Consider the following 18435-nt stretch of genomic DNA (forward strand, 5'->3'; position numbering starts at 1 on the left):
AACTTACATATATACATACATACATCCATGTAATCAGATTTCATTTACTCTCAAAAACAAAAAGCGTCTGTGCTCAACTAACAAGAAAATTAATATTTTATTGTTTTCACACACAAACAAGTAAAAAAACCAAAATTATAAAAAAATATATAAAAATATGTTAATAAAATCAAATAAAATAATTGCAAAACACAAACATGGCATGGCATACTAATAAAAAGGATACGGATACGAACACATACACCCTCTCTCCGCCTCATACCCACTCACTCATATCGTGAAACAAATGCCAGTCGCTGAAAAAAGGAACAAAATAAAGTTGTCAAATGCTGTGTATTAAAAAAATATTTTAAATGAAACTGAGAAAATGTGATAACGGAAATAATAGAAAACAATGAATGCATTACCAACTCATGGACTCCCTGAGTGGGGATAAAGACGACTCGATTTTTTTTATTTGTTTTTGTTTGTTTGCTTTTTTAAGGTTCATCATGCCACACAATTGTGTATAAGAATTATCACGTGCCACACACACACACAGACACACACTCTTGCATGGAACAGCCATAGTTGGAGATGGGCACCAACAACAAAAAAACCTGGGCAGGAGAAATAGACCAACCACCGCCAAGCAACCCTTATTCAATGGATATACGTGGCTGTGTGTATGCAGGAGATTCCACAACGACAAATGCGCAGCCTTCTAATGCAACACACGCATCAAATGGCAACAAATAAAACAGCAGAGAAAATAAAAAGAAATGAACAAAAAACACAGACACAGAAAATCTCAGCCAGGACAATCAATGCACAAGTTCAGTTCGATTTTTGAACGTAACGCGTGTACATGTAGCGCAAGGACGAAACAGGAATAAACGAAATATTACAGAAAACAATATATGAAAAACGAAACGGAAACGGAAATAAAAGTGTTGCAATTCATTAAGACAAATTTAAATTGAAAATTTTAACTGTGATTTTCTTTTCGCTTTGAGTAAAAATTTAATTCAATACAAAAATAAAAAAATCGATTTTAAACAACAAAAGTTCATGTGTCCATTATGTTATTGAGTCGTAATTCATCGGTTACTTCCCATGAAGATACTGCAAGTGCTTTTGCCCCTACAAATAATACCAATCTTAACAACGATCCCTCACACGATCACATCATGTCTTATGACCATCATCACCACCATCATCATCACCATCATCTGGCCTTACGTAGAGAAAACAATTTTAAATGTGATAAATGCAAAAAAATTAAAAAAAATCTTTCAAAAAAATTAAACAATGATCGGGTGAATCTAAATGTTAATAGTGATGATGAAGAGCATAGTGATGATATTGATCATAATGATGATCATGATGATGAGGATGATGGTGTTGCCCATGATCGTCCCAATGATAATGTTGTTCGTGCTCACGATGACATTGATGATGAGGAAGATGATGCCGATATTGGCATTGATGATGACATGGACGATGACATTGATAATGATGATGTGGATTTAGTGCGCGACGACGATGATGATGACATGGATATGGATAGTGCTTCTTCACGTCTGCCGAAAGTTGATAGTGTCACGGCTACTCCGACGACGACACTGTTAAAGGATAACAATACAAAACCCATATTAAAATTTAGTGTTTCTGCGATATTGGGTGACACCCGTGAGGGTGTAAGAGTTCGTAATGGTGAGATATTTTTAAATGTTTTTAATCATTCCGTCGGTGATGAAAGTTTTAAATCAATAAGTTTAAAAGGTTTAAGGATTATTAGTTTTAGATTTCTCAAGTTAGAATTTAAGTAAAAAATCAACATCTATACTCTAAAACTGTTGTCAAACCTCAGATTATAATCAATTTCTAAAAAAACAAAAACATTTTTACTTTTAATCAGGGACTGTAAATACCGGATATCCAGTAAATTTAAACTCAAAAACTCTCCATGTTAGAGTCAACGGAGACCAATAGATTCGTATTAAAGTGCTCTTTCAGAATATTAATATTAAATATCCTCAACTCCACAGTTAACACTTATTTTTCAACGAAAAAATTAAATTTCGATTGAAACTCTTAAAAATAGAGTTTTAATTAGCCGTCATAAAATAAAACTCATTTCTTTTATTTCCTTCTTTTTTCAGTACATTTCTTATTCAGTCTATCTGATATAATGTGTGTAGTAATTTATTTGGTTATGAAAAAAAAAACAACAACAATCAATAACAAATTAAAATCCCACTTGTTTTTATTTTAATGACGATTTATTCAATTCCAATCCAAGGTGCTTTACGAATTGTAATGATCTGACCAGCGGAAAGCTTTAGGTGTCAATTTGCATAAAATGAGTTTTATTTAATGACGGCAAATTAAAACCCTCTTTTTAAGAGTTTCAACAGAAATTTTAGTTTTTCGTTGAAAAATAACTATTTTATATGGATTTTTATTTTTAAAGTCACAAAACAACTGCTATAAAATATATTTTTTGATATCACTTATAACCGTTACCGTCCCTACTTTTAATTAAAAATATTAAAATAAATTTGCAATATCTCATAAACATAGGAAGTACGGATATCCGGCCTATAGCCCCGGAATTTTACTTCTTCGAACGGTCCTTCAATATTTTATTACAATAAAAAAGTATCATATGTAAACACATACAAGCATCTGTTTAGGATATAATTTTCTCATTTGCATATTTATGTTCTTAAAATTCATTACATCACATGTATTCCGGAATCACTGGCTGATCAAGTTCTCGTTGTTATTTGTAGTCGAATTTCAACAATCGACGACAAACCCATCTCCTAAAAAAATGTTTATTAAAATCCTCCAGAATATATAGTTACCTTTTTTTCTGTTCTCCATAAGGCTGCCCCTGTTTCTTTCATAATAAAAAGTTTTTATACAAAAAATTAGATCAATTCGAACATATTAAGGCGTCGCTATTATTTCTGACTTTTTCCAATTTTTATTCAGTGTATTATTTTAAAGATTTGTTCCATCTAAAATAGTTTTTCCTTCCTGTCGTAGTCATTTCACAGTCCAAAAAATAAAGATATGTTAAAAGTAAGAAAAGGATTCAACTTGAAACATTCAAATGGCTACATATGTATATTGCAAACCTATTGGAAGTATTAAGATGCGTTGGTTCAGGATAAATCGGGAAAAATTGCTTTGTTTAAGAAACATAAAATACTGTCCCAAGTTCCAATAAATAATTCTAGTTCTTAATTCTAGTTAATAATAGTTCTTATGAATATTAAAATGTTTAAATGTTCCGATTGCTCGTTCTGTTTTTAGATACTTAAGAAGTCGAAGAAATTTATAATAGTTAACAAAATAAATGATTTTATTGTTTCCGTCACTCATTTTCAGTCACTAACAAAAACTCTTTCCTAAAAACTAAAACCGGCAAAAGTTTCCTATAAATCTTGATCTTTGGTTAATCAAAAATCTAACTTTATAGATTCATTTTATTGGCTTATTGGGCAGTTTCATGATACTCGTGTTTCGTCCTTTGAAAAATATCAATGATTCGTTTGCGAAAAGCTGTCGACAGCCATTGTTAAATTACTGAAATATGTTATTCAACCCATCAGTTATAGACCAACGTTTGAAAAACCAATCCTTGCTGTGTTTCGAAATCTTATAGTTATCATTTGCACCTCATAGTTTTCCCATGATCGTTGGTTAATCAAAATAAAACTTTATAGATTACTTTTATTGGCTTTATTGGATTGCTTCATGATATTCAGTCCTTTGAACAATATAAACGATTTGTCTGCTGAAAGCTGACGAAAACCATTGTAATGTTACGGAAATGTGTCATTCAAACCATCGGTTATAGACCAACGTTTGATAAAGCAATCCTTGTTGCCTATAGTTGTCGTTCATATAAAGGTTGCTCAATTGCCCATTTATCGGCTATCAGAAATCAGAAATCCTCACTCGTGCTCCAGTAATCTTTCCAAATTGGTGATGTTAAAAAAGGACCATTAGGGTCATTAGGGTATTTCACAAGACAATTATTTTTTATCCATAGGGATTCCTCATGCTTAGCTTCATGAATTTAACTATTACCAATACGTTCATAATCTTCAATTCCTCTATATTCTGAAAGAAATAAAAGCCGAATCATTTTAGCCGATTTCGAAATAGTGCAGGGCATTGACAATGAAGAGAATGGAAAACTTCTCTTTCTCACCACATCAACTACAAATATCATCTTCACACAGTCGAATCTTCCTTTGTATATTTATAAGATCATTAGGTCCTGTAATAATACCTACATACATCCTGAATTCAGATTTATTCATGCATAATGTTCTCTTCAATGACATTTTGTCCAAAGATTCCCACAAGGATTTCGTTTGTATACATCGCTGAGAATTATATCACAGTATGTCTATATCAAGTCAGAAGTTTCATTACCTCCAACCTGGTACAAAGCAAAGTTTCACTACATCGTTGGCTAAACTAGATCTAATAATTCTATTACCAAGTGTCTTTATAGCAGCCCGACTATATATTAATATGGTGATATCGCTTGAATATATCGGTCTCTTGGCTATCAGTCTTGCTGATATGATTTTCGTTCTTTAATTCATTAAATACTTCAATAGCTTCAGTATTATGATTCAAAGACTCCCAATTATTTCTGGGCGGAAGGCTTGTAGCGTTTTCCTTATTTCAATGGACTTAAGCCATCATATAATCTGTTTTTGTGTTCTCTAAGCGTTATTTGCACATCAAAGTTAAGTGTCCGAAACTTCTAATATTGAGTTGATCATTGCGTCTTAGTCTAATCTGAGTCCTAAGAGTATATATATCATTTAATCTATAGAAGCAAAGTGTCAGTTTCCAGTATTTTATACATTTTAACGGTGGTTGTAGTCTTTGGACATTCCTGTAGTACTCAGAGCCTATTCACTCGTTTCCCAAACACCTTCCTCAACCATTTGTAGGGGAAAAATAAATTAAAATTTATTTTACATTTTTCCCTTTTCCTTTTTTATATAAAACTTTTCAGTTTTAGACGGGGAATTTTCCTTTTTTCACCAGCCTTGATCCGCGTCTGCTTTAAGAATACGAGTCCATTTAAGTTTTCAATCCAAAATCACACCTAGAAACTTCGCATCCTTTGAAAGCTTTAGGAATAATCCTAAAAGTTTAGGGACTTAGAAGTTCTGAATTCTTCTCCTTGTGAATAAAATCTCTATTTGCTGTAGATTAACATCAACATTTCTGAGTGCTCCTTCAATTGCTTCAGACTTTATGCGGTTAAAATCACCTTCTGTATCCAACATTAAACATGCCAGAGCATGATGTAAAGATGTATAGATCAGAAAGTGCTATCTTCAGCGATTTACCTTTAGGATTTTGGAGAGAATATCGTTTGGTTGCATTCTGTTTCTTAAATGGTCATCAAGTATTATCTCTATAGCCTTAAGAAAACGGAGAAAAGGCTAATCCGTTTATAGTCATTTGCTCCACTTGTTGAATTTTTCCAACCTACGGTGTAAAAACTAATCTGACCCTGTGACCCTGGTAGATAATAAAACCCAATTTAAGACATTATGTTTCCTTTATTACCCAGGATCACTCGTCAGAATCTCATTCATTTAAAAGTTTCATTCTCAATTTCGTTCTCACTCATTATTTGTTTATTCGTGAATAATAAAACATAATCAATAGCCGAAATTAGTGCCGTGAAACTCAAAATGGTTTATAATACTTTTTTTCGATGAAATTCAGAACTCCCAGTGAAAAATTAACGTACTTTTCAAACCAAAAATTGTTTTTTTTTTAAATGTATTCTAAAATCACTTCTTAGATGCTGCAGTGTAATCGAATACATAATCAATGATTTTCTTTAAACGTTCGCTTTGGGTTTCTTGTTTTATAATTGTTCGTTTATTTTATTAGGCTACTGAATCGAAGTAGCGTTTTTTTTCGAAGTGATCGATAAAAGCTTTTCGTGTTCAGTTCTTCATAGGTGTTTCTCAAAATGTTTAAAATTTGTTCTGGGCATTATTAAGCCATTCTTGGGACAGTAACGAAATCATTTCAACAAAATATGACAATTATTATTGTTAAATATTATAAATAACTAGTTGACCGCCCGGCTTCGCCCGCTAGCATTTACTAATGTTAGTTCTTCAAGTTTCTCCAACCCACATACACCTGCTTGTTCTTATTTATTTGCAATAAAATATCTTAATTTGTACTGCATACTTTAGGGAGCTTTTTTATTACATTTGACTTTACTCAAAAAAAATGTCCGAGTTTTGCACGCAATTTTTGAATTTTTTTCTTTACAAACCATCTCCTGAAAATTTCGAATCGAATAAAAAAAATCAGCCAAATCGCGTGATGCTATTACATACATGGACCATTTCATTTTCATATATATAGATATAAAAATCTAAAGAACCATTTAAAAAATACCTATTTATTTCACCATTCAAATAGCAACAATAACTGTAACTAAAACGTTTCAATAAATATTTAAATTTTATTAACCGTTAAATCAGGTCAAATTATTGCGCAACGGCTTAAACACCTAAAATAAATATTGAAATTATTTTCTTTATTAAAAATAAAATATGCCAATCAAAAGAGGATTTCGCCCATTTAGGGTTCATTAAAATTCCACGAACAATAGAAAAAGACAATGTTAAAAAAAATGAGAAAAATGATAATTGTAACAATAAATGCTACAGTCTTCAATATGATACAAATCTTCCTTTAATCGCACTTTAGTTTTGGTAGCAGGATCAGTCAATGATTTAGTTCATTCCCATTCAACTGATTTGTATTGTACTCTTACTGGCTCATTGTTGTTTTAATGTTTTTTTATTGAGGATTTAAGCCTTCGGGCTGGAAGGCTGTAAAAACACAACACATTTTTTATAGTTTCTAATCATGTTTAAATTATTGCATGTGCATCAAAAAAACAAAAATCGAAATCAAAACACAAAATGCGAAATGAAAAGAATAGAACAAAACGAAATAAAATAAAATTAACCAAAGTAAATGTGAATAACTAGTTTTTTTTGTAACGTGGCAATACTTCATAGAGGATTAATTTGCTGCCATATAAATAGAATAGAACCGAAAATATGATCACAACAATCGTGCGGAAATTGTAAGGACTTTTATAAGGATGACGAGGAAACGAGTGAGTGTGTGTCTTTTTATGATCTCACATTTTGTGTTACAAGTATACGAGGGCACGCACACACAAAAGAAGGCGTTACAAATTACTATCTATCAGTCATTGTATATGTATTTCGTCCTTAATATTGTTTTTACTGTTTGTTGCCGTTCCCGTTTTTTGTTCTTTTACAGGAAGTTTTTATTTTTTATTCAATTGTTTTCTGGTAGGTTGGTTTTCAGCTATTAGATTAATTGTTATTTTAGGGTATTTAATAATCCCATTTTTGGGTAATTTTATGCCTAATTTTTTATTAAATTTTTGCTTATTTTTTGTATTTTTGCAATGTAAGGCCACGTGCTATTTTTTAGTGTCTGGTTTTTTTTTATTGTTTGGATGTTTAAGGTGTAACCAAAATCATATAAATCATGGATCTGGTCATTGTTGGTAATAATCATTTTTTTATTTGCTGTGTAATCATTATTTAATAGAGCCCAACTGTGATTGGAAAAAGTTCTTATGAAGAAAAATATCGGCAAAATATAGTTTTGATAAAGTTTGAAAAAGTACATGATTCCATTTCATACCAGAATTCATTGAAATTATCCCACTTCTATGGATTCTAACCAAAATTACTAAAGCCCTTTTTTGGTACCATTTGAAGGAAAAAAAGTTAAATTAAGTCCCTTATCCTAGTCGAAAGTTTGTCACAAAGATATGACTTAAACGATGCCAATCTACATTCATTTGCTCAAGAAAAATTATTTTGTAAAATAGTACCAAACTCTTTTTCCGACTGATGGAACCAACCAATTTTAAAGTTTATCAAAATTGGCTAAATATGTGGAATGAAATTAATTTTCCTGTTTTCTGCCTTTTTCCTCTAAAGACACAACAATAGTATTACAATAAATATCTTTATCGTACTAGTGGAAGCTCATAATGAAATTTGTATATGTTTGAATAAGTTAGCAAGATATAGTAAAATGTCTGCTGTTTTAATTTGTTTATCTACATTAGAATAGAAGATGTAGGGTAAACAAATTTATTATTTATTCGAATTTCAAAATTTATTTGGTGGAAGGAAATCCTACAGTCCAAATTGGATGTATATATCTTGATTTGTTTGATTAAGTATAATAATACAAACGAGTTTTTCGAAATTAATAAAATGAAGATGTTTCTACTGTTCTTTAGAAAATATTTATATCGAACATATAGACAAAATTGGAATAACCAAAATCAAAAAAATAATTTTTTCTTAAACATTGCTTTCATAATCTCTTTACAAATTTAATGTTAATAAATAAAAAGGTCTACAATGATTTTGGTGACACTAAAACCGATTTTAAGTATATTTGATACCCCGCTCCTGAATGTAAATTTTTTCGAAATTCCTTCATGCACATCGGTTTTCTTAATCTACTCTATAAACCAAAAATTTTGGTATATAACACTTAAATATTAATGAACGGAATGTGGCCTCTCAAATAGTTTTTTCGTTGTTTTAGGAAAAAAATAAAAAATCTTGCTTTTGTAATTTTCCACTAACTCAAGCTGTTCTAACGGATTTTGACCTAATTACATGCATTAGAAAGCTAATTAAATTTCTTAAATGTTTCTTAAATCAACATTGCCATTTTGTTCGATGGTTTTCTATTTATAACATTACAAATTCAGATTTTCAAATACGAAATTATAATTTTTTTTTTAATTTTTGCTAACCTTTTCGTAACTTAATGTTGGTTTTTTTATTTTTTCAAATTTGCTAAAATCTGAATTTGTAATGCTATGAATAAAAACCCATCGAACCATCGTTGAGCTAAAAGATTTCTTCTTTGAGTCTAGATGCTAGCAGCACAGTGAAGACGTCATCCGAAAAACTTCCACCATCTCTGTGTCGGAAAAACCTTATAAATGTCGATTCATAGCAGATGCTACGTCGCGACGTAGTGATTTTTGGAAGCGGGGCTTATATGGGAGCAGTGACTAATTATGCACCGATCGCTATATATATTAAGGTTATTTTTGTTGAATTTTGTGTAGCTACCAACATTTTTAAGAGATTTATGTCCGTTAAAGTGATTTTTGGAAGCGGGCCTTATATGGGAGCTATGACTAATTATGGACCGATCGCCATGAAATTAGGTGATATGACTTCCGTATACATAGATCTTATTGGGAAAGGAATTTTGTGTAGATAAAGTTTAATTTCGGGAGGACATTTGTATGGAGACTAGCTGAAATAATGGACCGATTTCAGCCAGTTTAAATATGCTTCGTCCATTCGATTGGCAACAAATTCGGTTGCTATCACGAATCTATTTTCTCTGTGTATGTTTATTCATCAATATGGTGTATGAATTACACAAATTTTAATAATTTAAAAAAAAAACTCAATAATAACTTCCCTGAAGAAAACCTAGGGACAAGTGTCTCCAAGTCACCAGCTTTGTCGACTATTTTGGTGACTTTTTAGCCGCAATATCAACGAAGCGTCTACATTTTTATAGTTGTATTTGATGAGGCAATAAAAGAAAAACATGAATTTGATGACGACTGTTATGAATTCGTTCAGTTTCATTATCGACATCTGCTTCAGAAAAGTACCAAAAGTATAGACTAGAATTATTAGTGAGTCTCTGGTTCCAATGCCTACATATGGTCTCAAAAGAAGTAACTGGTCAATTGTACTATCGTCAGTAGTAACTTTCAATGACACGCACATGTTAAATGTCTATAGTAAGTATTGTATAGTATAAGTATAGTACTGATGACAGTGTCAATAGTAAGTCAGTACAATTTCACTATTGACATTTCCTGCAGGGTTCTAATAAATCAGTTTAATATTAAAATAATTCAGGTACAGCCGTAACCTCTTTTTTGCCATTCGATATGCATTTAAAATACTTAATTTTAATTATATCAAAATATTATATTGCAGTATTATAAAGTTGTTTGATCATTCGCACATAATATGGAACCGCTATTGTTACTGTAGAACAGTTATTGTTAGCATAGTGCGCAAACATTATAAAAATTTAGATTATAATTCAAACCGTTAGAATAAGTAAATATTCAGTGATTGTTAAAAAAAAGTTTACAATTCTTTCGTTTTTTCTCGTTGTTTTTTTTAGTTTTTGAACAAATGAAAACTTAATTCAATTACGAAATAATTAAAACGATTTGAAAATCTGATAAATATATGAATTGAAACTGTTTAGAAAATAGTTATTTCTGTGAAGTTGGTAACATCTAAAACTTTTGTTGGCTCCCTACAACTGGGGCCCTCCTATTGTTTGCCATACGAACTATAACATCATTATAACTAAAGAGGCGTTAATTTGTTAATTGTTTCTGTCTAATCGAATTAAAATCACAACTTAGAGGCAACAAAAAACACTTTGCAAAATGAACACAAAATTCTCAACACTCAAATGCATATGTATTCAACATAGGAAATTGTAGACAAACAAAAGAAAATTTTCAAATCAACTTAATCCACACACAGGAATCTACATCCTTATGTTGTACATTGTACTTGGATATGTGTAGAAAATTATACAAATTAATTCCATTCGTCTGCATATGAGTGTAAAATGTGGTTTTTGGGGAGCGTGTGTGTGTTTCTAAGGATATGGATGGAGTAGGGGTGGGTGTTAAGATGAAATAAAATGAAAAATTGTTGTGAAAACTTTTCTTTTTCGGTTGTTTTAATTAGAAAATCATGAAATGTTTGTTATTCAAGTTTAGTTTCCATACAATATGTTAACTTACCTTAAATTAAACACACACAATAATATGTATTTAAATCTGCTTAAAAATATCTATACACACATTCATATGTATAGTATAAATATATCCTTAGATGCATATCCTTATAGTGGATATGTTTGAATGTTTAATTAAAGTGTTTTAGTGTGTGTCAGTCAGTTAGTAAGTTTTTTTTTTTGTTGTTTTCTTTTTACAAAAGTTTTTGTTTTTGCTTAAATAAACAGAAGGTGCTTATATCCGCCGGAAGCTAAGCATCTAACATCAAAGCATTAAAATAATTAAAATTTGCTGCTAATACATATTTATTTATGTATGTCTGCCAGAGTATGTATGTGTGTGGGAGTATATTTTTATAAGGATGTGTGAATGTGTGTTTTTCAACTTTAAAATTTCCCATTTATGCTGTCAAGTGTTATTGTTTGTTTGTTGGTTTGAATTGTTTTAAAAATTTTCATAATTATGCATATGATTGTGAATCTTTGACACTTCAAAGTGTTGAATATTCCACTTTGTTTGTGTTCACTCATTAAAAGTAAAACAAAATGGTGAAAATGAACGAATGAATCAAAAATGTCTGCTTTTGAAGAAAGATGTTATTTTATGAGTATTAGGATGGCTCCTATAAAAATGAGCTCAAATGTATTTTTGGTTGGTTTTAGGATATGTTTTCTAGAAATTTTAGTTCTTGCGCTAGCTGTTATAAAACTGGTTCGAAAGACGAAATGGATCAAGATGTTTCTCATATTTGATTCAAAGGACTAATAAAATAGTTTCTCATCAAGATAAAAGATCTTTAAGTACGTGACTTTTTGAATTTCCCGCCTCTTAAATGAAAAGGCAACACTGCTCCTATCAGTTGACTTCTGTCAAAATTTGATCAAGCTGCGTTATTTAGATTGTGAGCAAAATACCGCGAGACTTAAGGAGAAAATGGAAAAATGTGAATTTTATTAGCATTATTTTCTGCGGAAAGATCCATAACTAGAACCAAGACAAAGCTTGATAAATTCTATGGGCACTAGGGTTGTTTTATCTCATAGGGTAAAAAAAAATGTCTTAATTTTTTTGTGGGCACCCCTCTAAAATGTTTCTTTTTGTCAGATTTTAGGATTGCCAAAGTTTGAACACAATTGAAAGATGTTAGCCCGTACCACTGGGTCCTCAAAGTTATGAAATCTCGATTTTTTTGGCAGTTTGGCGATTTCGGCGACCTATATCTCTGGAACGGCTAAAGCTATTTGACCGTGCCATACATCAAATTAAAGGCCATAGTGCATATAATATTTTATATTCTACACAATAGCGAAGAGTCATGCTCATCACAGATTACAACCAATTACTTACAAAGGACGAGCAACAAAAACAAGTGGCCAAACTGCCAAAAAATCGAGATTTTCAAAACTTTGAGGCCGCAGTGGCACTTAGAGCGCAAGTTTGAGCACGATTGAAAGATTTTAACTTTCAATCGTGCTCAAACTTTGGCAATCTTAAAATCTAACAAAATTAAACATTAATTTTTTAAAACCACCCTAATGGGCACTCTGCACCATCAATTTCAATGGTAAAAAGTGTTTTACTGAATTTCGCTGTGGACGTGCAAGCACGGAACGTTCTGTACGCCCAGTTGAGGTCTCTACAATCGAAACAATTGAAAGAATTCATGATATGGTGTTGGCCGATCGGATATTGAAAGTGCCAGAGTTTGTGAAAGCCATAGGCATCTCACATGACTCAGTGGTTTTAATTTTGAATGATCAATTGGGTATGAGAAAGCTTTCCACAAGATGGGTGCCACGTTTGCTCACACTCGATTGGGTTTGTGCAATCGTGTGACAATTTCACATATCTGGCACTCTTCCATTCTGTTTTCTGTGAGGCAAAACTTCTCAACCACTTCATTCCAAATACTGTTTATATGTAGGGTAAGTAAGGCAGAATGTTGTCATGATGGAATATTACAGTTTCCTGTCTGGCCTATGCTCACCATCCTGTGATGGTTTGGCCAGATTTCAGCATCTCATAATACATAGGACCCTTTAGATCACTCAAAATACAGAGCATTATCTTAGCGCCATGGATATTTGTTTTTTTTGTCGATTCGGCTGGCTTCACGTATGATATCTTCCGCTTCGGGTTATCGTTATGGATAAATTTGTCTTCGCAAGTAATGAGTCGCTGCGAAAATGATTTTCTTTTATAGCTTTCAAACATCATTTCGGACATGCAAAATCGCCTTTCAAGGTCTCTGGGCTTCAAATCGTGTGGTACTCCATTTCCCTGCTTTTGGATGAATCCTGCTGCTCGCAAACGTTTTGAAATTGCTGTTGTTGAGTTTGACAACAGATCGTGGAGTAATGTCTCCAATTCTTGGTCTTCAAATTGTTTTGGCTGTCCTGGGCGATCTTTTTCTTGGTCCAGAAGTATAAAAAATAAAGTAGAGTGTGGGTCTTCTTTATCTTTGAGCCATCAGTGAAAATCTCAAAAGGACATTCATACTGATCCATACGATGTTGTAAAGTATCAATTAACTCGGAAATGCTCCTGTTAGAAGAAAGTTCTAGGGGTACAGTAGTCGATATTAGCCGGTACTTCCCCCAGATTATCTACTAGCCGATTTGATGGATGTATAGCATTAAGTTTTTGGTGGAGTTATATTTGATATTGCACCATCTTGGCCTTTTGATTTTTGTTAGATTGCTCCGTTTTCCAGGTGGAAATTTACGACATCAGTCCCGAGAACAATTCGTGATTTTAATCTTGAGACGTCGGTCATTGATATTTATGTGCACAATTTAGCATCAATCAAGGCTCTTAACAACAACGTATTAAGCTCTTCTCAGTTCAATTTATAACTGGTCCAACATAGACAACACCTTATAGAGTTCTGAACATGAGGGCGGCGAAACTAAGTGGCTAACGAATACCACATGTATATTATTCCAAATGATATGGCCCTCTTTGCCACGGATAAGAAATATAACTCTCTTGGCTCTTGGTGGAAACTCGATTAAAATTTTTGTTGAAAGGATCGGTATAGAGAATATAACTATGTAAATTCCACGATCTACAAGATCACAAATAAAGATGTGGACTGTGTTAAAAATGTGTCCCTAACGGATCTAGGAAAATTTTCACAAAGTCGTCGGAATTAAGGAGAGCGATTTTCATTTCCCAAACATAAATTACTTGAATTATACTTGAATATTTTTAGAGTTTAGTGTAGCTCCTTTCTTGCATATTAACTATTTGAAGTCATCTGATAATGAAAAATACAATTAAGTAATCAATTTACAGTCAGGTGCTTAACAGATACTCCGCCGGTCTCTGTTCTTATCCCAGTTGTTCATTTGAGATGAGAACTCAATTAGTTAAGAGCTAAATTTTGAAACTTCTTTAAATGTTTGCATACTTAATGAATTCCTTAACGTAGTTCTTCACTTTTTATAATATTTACTAACGTATACGTTATATATAAGCCAGTTCTTGCTAAAAAACAATTTTGGCTTCCTCTGGCTACTCTAGGATTTCAAGCGAGAAAATTATTATAAGCGGAGCTTCAGAAAGCTCTGAAAAGTATCAAAAAAGCTTAGGAAAATATAGGTCTGTTTCACGATATCGAAAGAAAATGATTCGAACAAATTTTTATGAAAACTATTCGAAAAAATTTTAAATACTGAGTGTTTTTCATAAAAATTTGTTCTACTTATTTTTCTTTCGACATCGTGAAACAGGCCTATATTTTCCTAAGCTCTTTTGATACTTTTCAGAGCTTTCTGAAGCTTATAAGGGGAGCTTCATAATTTTTTCACTTGAAATCCTAAAGTAGCCAAAGGAAGCCGAGGTTATTTTTTAGCAAGATCAGGCCATATATATTTAGAATATAATTTTTAACATTTTTATTAAAAATTTGATAATTATTACTACCTACATATGAATTTATTATTGTTTGATTTTCTAGAATTTATGCAACCACAACATATCTGGCCTTATTTACAACAAAACTTCATACACCATCCACACTTTCCGCATCCAGCATTTCTAACGCAACATCACAATGGCAATAGTTGTCAACCGCAAACCACATCATCGTCGTCACCTGGCAGTACGATTAGTGATAGCGACAATCACTCTACCTGCACCACAAACAGCATCAGCACAAATACGAGTTGTAACAATAATGGCAACCATTCCAGCAGCAACAATAGCAACAGCAATTTACATGCAAATAACAACAATGACAAGGATAACAATGAAGAGGATAACAATCGAAGACATACAATGCCAACGGGTCAAGAAAAAGCAACAACGCCTTTGCAACATCCTGGCAGTGGAGGTGGTGGCGGCGGCATTGGAGGCGGAGGTGCTCATCTACACGCACAACAACCACAACATCCGCAAGCTGTTATTGCCAAACCCCTGCCCAGTCGACCCACACCATTCCTGCCTCACAGTCTCCAACATCCACATTTGCATTCACTGTTGGCACACTGTAGAAATCCCTACATGAGTGGTAAGTCTGTCTGTCTGTCAGTCTGGCACAACAGTATAACTTCTAACCATTAAATACGATTAGTAGTGATTTTCTACTAAATTTCACTTTAAAAGGAAATGCAGGCATGTATTAATTGTTGTCAACACCAATTAAAACATAAAACGTTGTGCATGTGCAGGATATTGCATTCAACAACATGCAGTTTTACATGTGTGGATGCAACAATTAAATGCAACTGTAATTATGGCTAAAATGCATTTCAAACACACTCTCGTATTTACTACGTTTCTCTACTATGTATTGCCTCTAAATTGAAATTTTCCCACGTTTTATTATTATTATTTTTTTGAACAGTTGGTGCACAAGTGTTTCCCCTGCCTCCCGGCCAAGGCTTCCCTTGGGCACATTCAACACGTGGTAAACCACGTAGGGGTATGATGCGTCGTGCTGTGTTTTCTGGTAAGTGCAAAAATACAATTTTCTTATTTAATTTATGTTGTGGTTTTACTTAGGTTTTAGTAGAGTCCTTATGATTATCGAAACGAATTTGGCAGGAGAAAAATTGATTTATTTATGGTTTTGTGTTTATAGACTCACAGCGCAAGGGTTTGGAGAAACGTTTTCAACAGCAAAAATATATTAGTAAACCGGATCGTAAGAAGTTGGCAGAACGTTTGGGTCTTAAAGATTCTCAGGTAAGATTTGAAAATGTAATTTTTGTATTTTTAAGCCAAAAATATTTATGAACAATTACAAAATAAGACAATGGCGTAAATTACCTTAATGTTAAGCGATTATGGTGGCAAATTTGTGAAAATAAATATAATTCAAATTAGAGCTATTGTCACGTTTGTCATCCTTGAGGATATGTCCTCAAAGTTGAGGATTTTGAAAGGCTTAGGGGAGAACAAATTTCGTTTGGGAACAAGGGATTTTATTGCTAATATTTTCAAATATTTTGGGGATTTTAAGTTGCAATTTTTGTATTTTATGTCTTGTTCTTAAGATGGAAAATATAGATTTCGAATAAAATTTAGTACTTTGCATTGCAGCTGTATGTCTATGACAAATATATTAAATCCAAATGTCGCAAATAAATTTCCTCATTGTCGAATTTTATGTGTAGATCGGAATAAAAACAATTTAATTTAATTTTCGGTGCATTTTCGGTGCAAAGTACACATATATTCATTTGTGTTCTCTTTTATATTTTACACTACACCATATGCATTTTAAACACTCTCTTTCTGGCCACCTCTGCTGTAGACCATACGACTGCACCAAGAAGCGATACTTCGACAAATCGATAGATTTCCGGTTCTGAGAGAAAAGTCCTCATCTTTGCTAGTGTATCCTCGAAATTGTCACCGCTAGTAGATCCCGTAGTTGAAACTATGTTCATCAGAGCAATTGACATAAACAGCAAGGACGGAAGAACTTGATGTGTGCTGTCGTAGAGTCTTGTTAGAATCATAAGTCTATACCGTGGAAGCAGTACTCCTTCAAATCCACAAATTTACGTTTCAGAGAGTTAAGCTTGCATCTTTGCTAATGTATCCACGAAATGATAACCTAGTACACATTGGTGATCAATTACATAGTGGAGTCCAAGTGAAAATTTTTCGCTATTAAGAGATGTCTGGCATTGAGGACCAATTCAAACGGATATCATATAGACTCCTTTAGAGTCGAATATCAACAATGTATATCCAATAAAACTTTAACAAATTTACGGCCTTCTTGATGTCAGAAATCTCAATTTCTAAAACAATCCACTGATGCGGAAGTCCTGTCCATGCAATATACAATGAACCCCCTACACTATCGTTTGTGCAATCAGTGAAGACCACAAAAGGACATTCATGGGTATATTGTTCCATCCTATGATGTCCAGTCTCAATCAATACGGGAAAGCCCTTGTAGAGAAAAGGGTCTGGGGTTGCATTAATTGATATCAGGCTATCTAGGATTTCAGCCTGTAAAACTCTACATATGTCTAAAAGACACATCAGTTCCTGTTCGTGCAATATAAAAGTACTGACCCACACTACCCTTTGTCTGTGAGCCATTAGTAAAGTTCTCAAAGCGATTTTCATGAGTATATTATTAAATCCTATTTCATGCAGTTGCAGTCAACACGATAAAGCCTCTGTAGGAGAAAGGTCTGAGGTTGCACCTGTAATCATAAGAACAGAAGTTTGAAATATTCTCTCAAACGATTCACAAATGGCGACTTTCGGAAGAGCACTTCACCAAACATGGTATCAATAAATTTCGAAGAAGCTTCTAGTGTTCTTGAGAGTAATTCTCCAAGTCTGCTGTATCACTTTAGACACTCCATATTGAGTGTTCATATTTTATAGTTTCGAAATCAGAACTACACTCGGATATTTTGCACTGTCGGACAGAGTAAGTTCCAATCCATTGAAGCAAGGCATTGGAAATATAGGCACCTTAAATCGTCTTGTAAATAGTATAAGGTCGGATTGGCTATAGTATACAATGAGTACATTCAACTTTCTCCACAAAAATTATGAAAAGCTGCAATTTACCATTGAGATGGATTTCTAAAAATGAATCATAAATCATATTCGATACCGCCTCTATAATTATATAAATGTCAATTTGGACCATAGTTTCACCCAGGAATTTAATTTCACTGGATTTCCTTATGTCATAGAAGACATACTTGACAAGTTTTTGTCTAAGATGGACCAATGAAAACTTATAAAGAAAATCCCGAAAATTCTCGACAAACATTTCCTGAAAATTTCCCAAAAAATATTCTCGGGAATGTATAGGGCAATCTGAGGAAAGCAAGAGGTCAAGTTCATCAGTAAATATTCCTGAGCCATTGCCCGTATGCGTCTTTGTACCGTCAGTGAGGTTTCCAAAAGGTTTTAAAAAGTACAATGCACAGTGGGGCAGAATTGAGATATTGACTTTTAATTTTTTTTGTAAGACCAAAAATTAACTTATCTAAACAAAAAAGTTCGGAATAAATGTG

At 32.8% G+C, this 18435-nt stretch overlaps 1 protein-coding gene across 1 annotated transcript in view; it reads left to right on the plus strand.

Moving 5' to 3' along the window:
- Positions 1-1061: 1061 nt before the first annotated feature.
- Dbx overlaps positions 1062-18435 on the plus strand; it is a 47723-nt gene continuing 30349 nt past the window's right edge. The window contains exons 1-4 of the mRNA XM_065505853.1: positions 1062-1695; positions 14895-15446; positions 15783-15887; positions 16020-16123. Coding sequence (XP_065361925.1) covers positions 1062-1695; positions 14895-15446; positions 15783-15887; positions 16020-16123 — 1395 coding nt within the window. The remainder of the gene's footprint in view (positions 1696-14894; positions 15447-15782; positions 15888-16019; positions 16124-18435) is intronic.

This window comes from Calliphora vicina, chromosome 3, assembly GCF_958450345.1.
Source record: "Calliphora vicina chromosome 3, idCalVici1.1, whole genome shotgun sequence".
Taxonomy (NCBI): domain Eukaryota; kingdom Metazoa; phylum Arthropoda; class Insecta; order Diptera; family Calliphoridae; genus Calliphora; species Calliphora vicina.